The sequence below is a fragment of the Acanthisitta chloris genome, unplaced genomic scaffold (assembly GCF_000695815.1).
Source record: "Acanthisitta chloris isolate BGI_N310 unplaced genomic scaffold, ASM69581v1 scaffold17335, whole genome shotgun sequence".
In the NCBI taxonomy this organism is placed as follows: Eukaryota; Metazoa; Chordata; class Aves; order Passeriformes; family Acanthisittidae; genus Acanthisitta; species Acanthisitta chloris.
Window position 1 is genome coordinate 1 of NW_008672277.1, and position 1,085 is coordinate 1,085.

The window sequence follows — 1,085 nt, forward strand, 5'->3', positions numbered from 1 at the left end:
TCACTGCAGGCCAGCTCCAGCAAGGAGTGAACCTCATAGAAACAGTGATCAATCCCACTGGGCCCACAAAAGGGCAGCTGGAGAACCAGCAGTGTCTGCACTGTGGAGTGCACAAGGCCCCACAGCCACAAGGCTATAACGAGGCAGCCACGGACACGTCTGCTCATGATACTCCTGTCATGCAGTGATTTGCAGATGGCAATGCAGCTGTCCGACATCATCATGATGAGAAGGAAGATCTCAGTGCACCTGAAGAAATGGCTCTCGAACAGCTGAGCTATGCAGCCCACAAAGGAGATAGTCTTCTTCCCCATGCGAAGGTCATGAATTAGTTTGGGAGCTGAGACAGCAGAGTAACTGATGTCTATGAAAGACAAACAGCTCAGGAATAAGTCTATGGGAGAGTTCAGCTGTTCGCTTGTCCTTAGAGTGATGATGATGCGCGGGTTTCCCCAAATGATAGCTGCATAAAAGACTAGAAATACCAAGAAGCACAGATTTGCTACTGTCCTCTCCTGTGTCTGTCCGTGCAGGATGAACTCTGTCGCATTGTTTGTGTTCTCCATAGACACCACACAGACAGGACCTGGAGCATGGAAAGAGTCGCCATCTGTGGCATTAGGCATGGAACGTTATCAGTACACACACACACACACACACACACAGACCCCCTGACCTGTGGCATGTTCTATGCTCAGCATATTTTTGGGACAGTTTCCATTTCAATTCAATGTTTCCCTCAAGGAATAACAGTGATACCCAAATCAAAATATCCTATTAATGAATGTAATAACAAGCTCAGATTGTTTGGATGAGGAGGGTGGTAGAAATAATACCCAGGTCATGGATGTGGTGTAGAGCGTGTCATAAATACACCTAGAGTGACACTGGGATAACAAATGAGGTGCTGGCGATCCCCTCTAATCACAAATTCACCTTTGGAGCTTTCCAAGGGCAGGAATTCAGACAGGCCTGAACAAAACAAAGGGATAACCTCAGAGCACTTACACTGAGAGCTTGTTTGCTGTAGCTCCTCTGACGACCTCCCATCCATGACCCAGGTGGTTTCATCAGAATGTCTCAGC

The 1,085-nt window shown here is 47.6% G+C and overlaps 1 protein-coding gene across 1 annotated transcript; it reads right to left on the bottom strand.

Annotated features, from left to right (window-relative positions):
* Positions 1 to 7: 7 nt before the first annotated feature.
* On the bottom strand, positions 8 to 575 carry LOC103802015 (olfactory receptor 4S2-like; the record flags this gene model as incomplete). Its single annotated transcript, XM_009074455.1, has 1 exon — positions 8 to 575. A coding segment is annotated over exon 1 (559 nt), but the record flags the coding sequence as incomplete, so codon positions are not given.
* Positions 576 to 1,085: the final 510 nt, after the last annotated feature.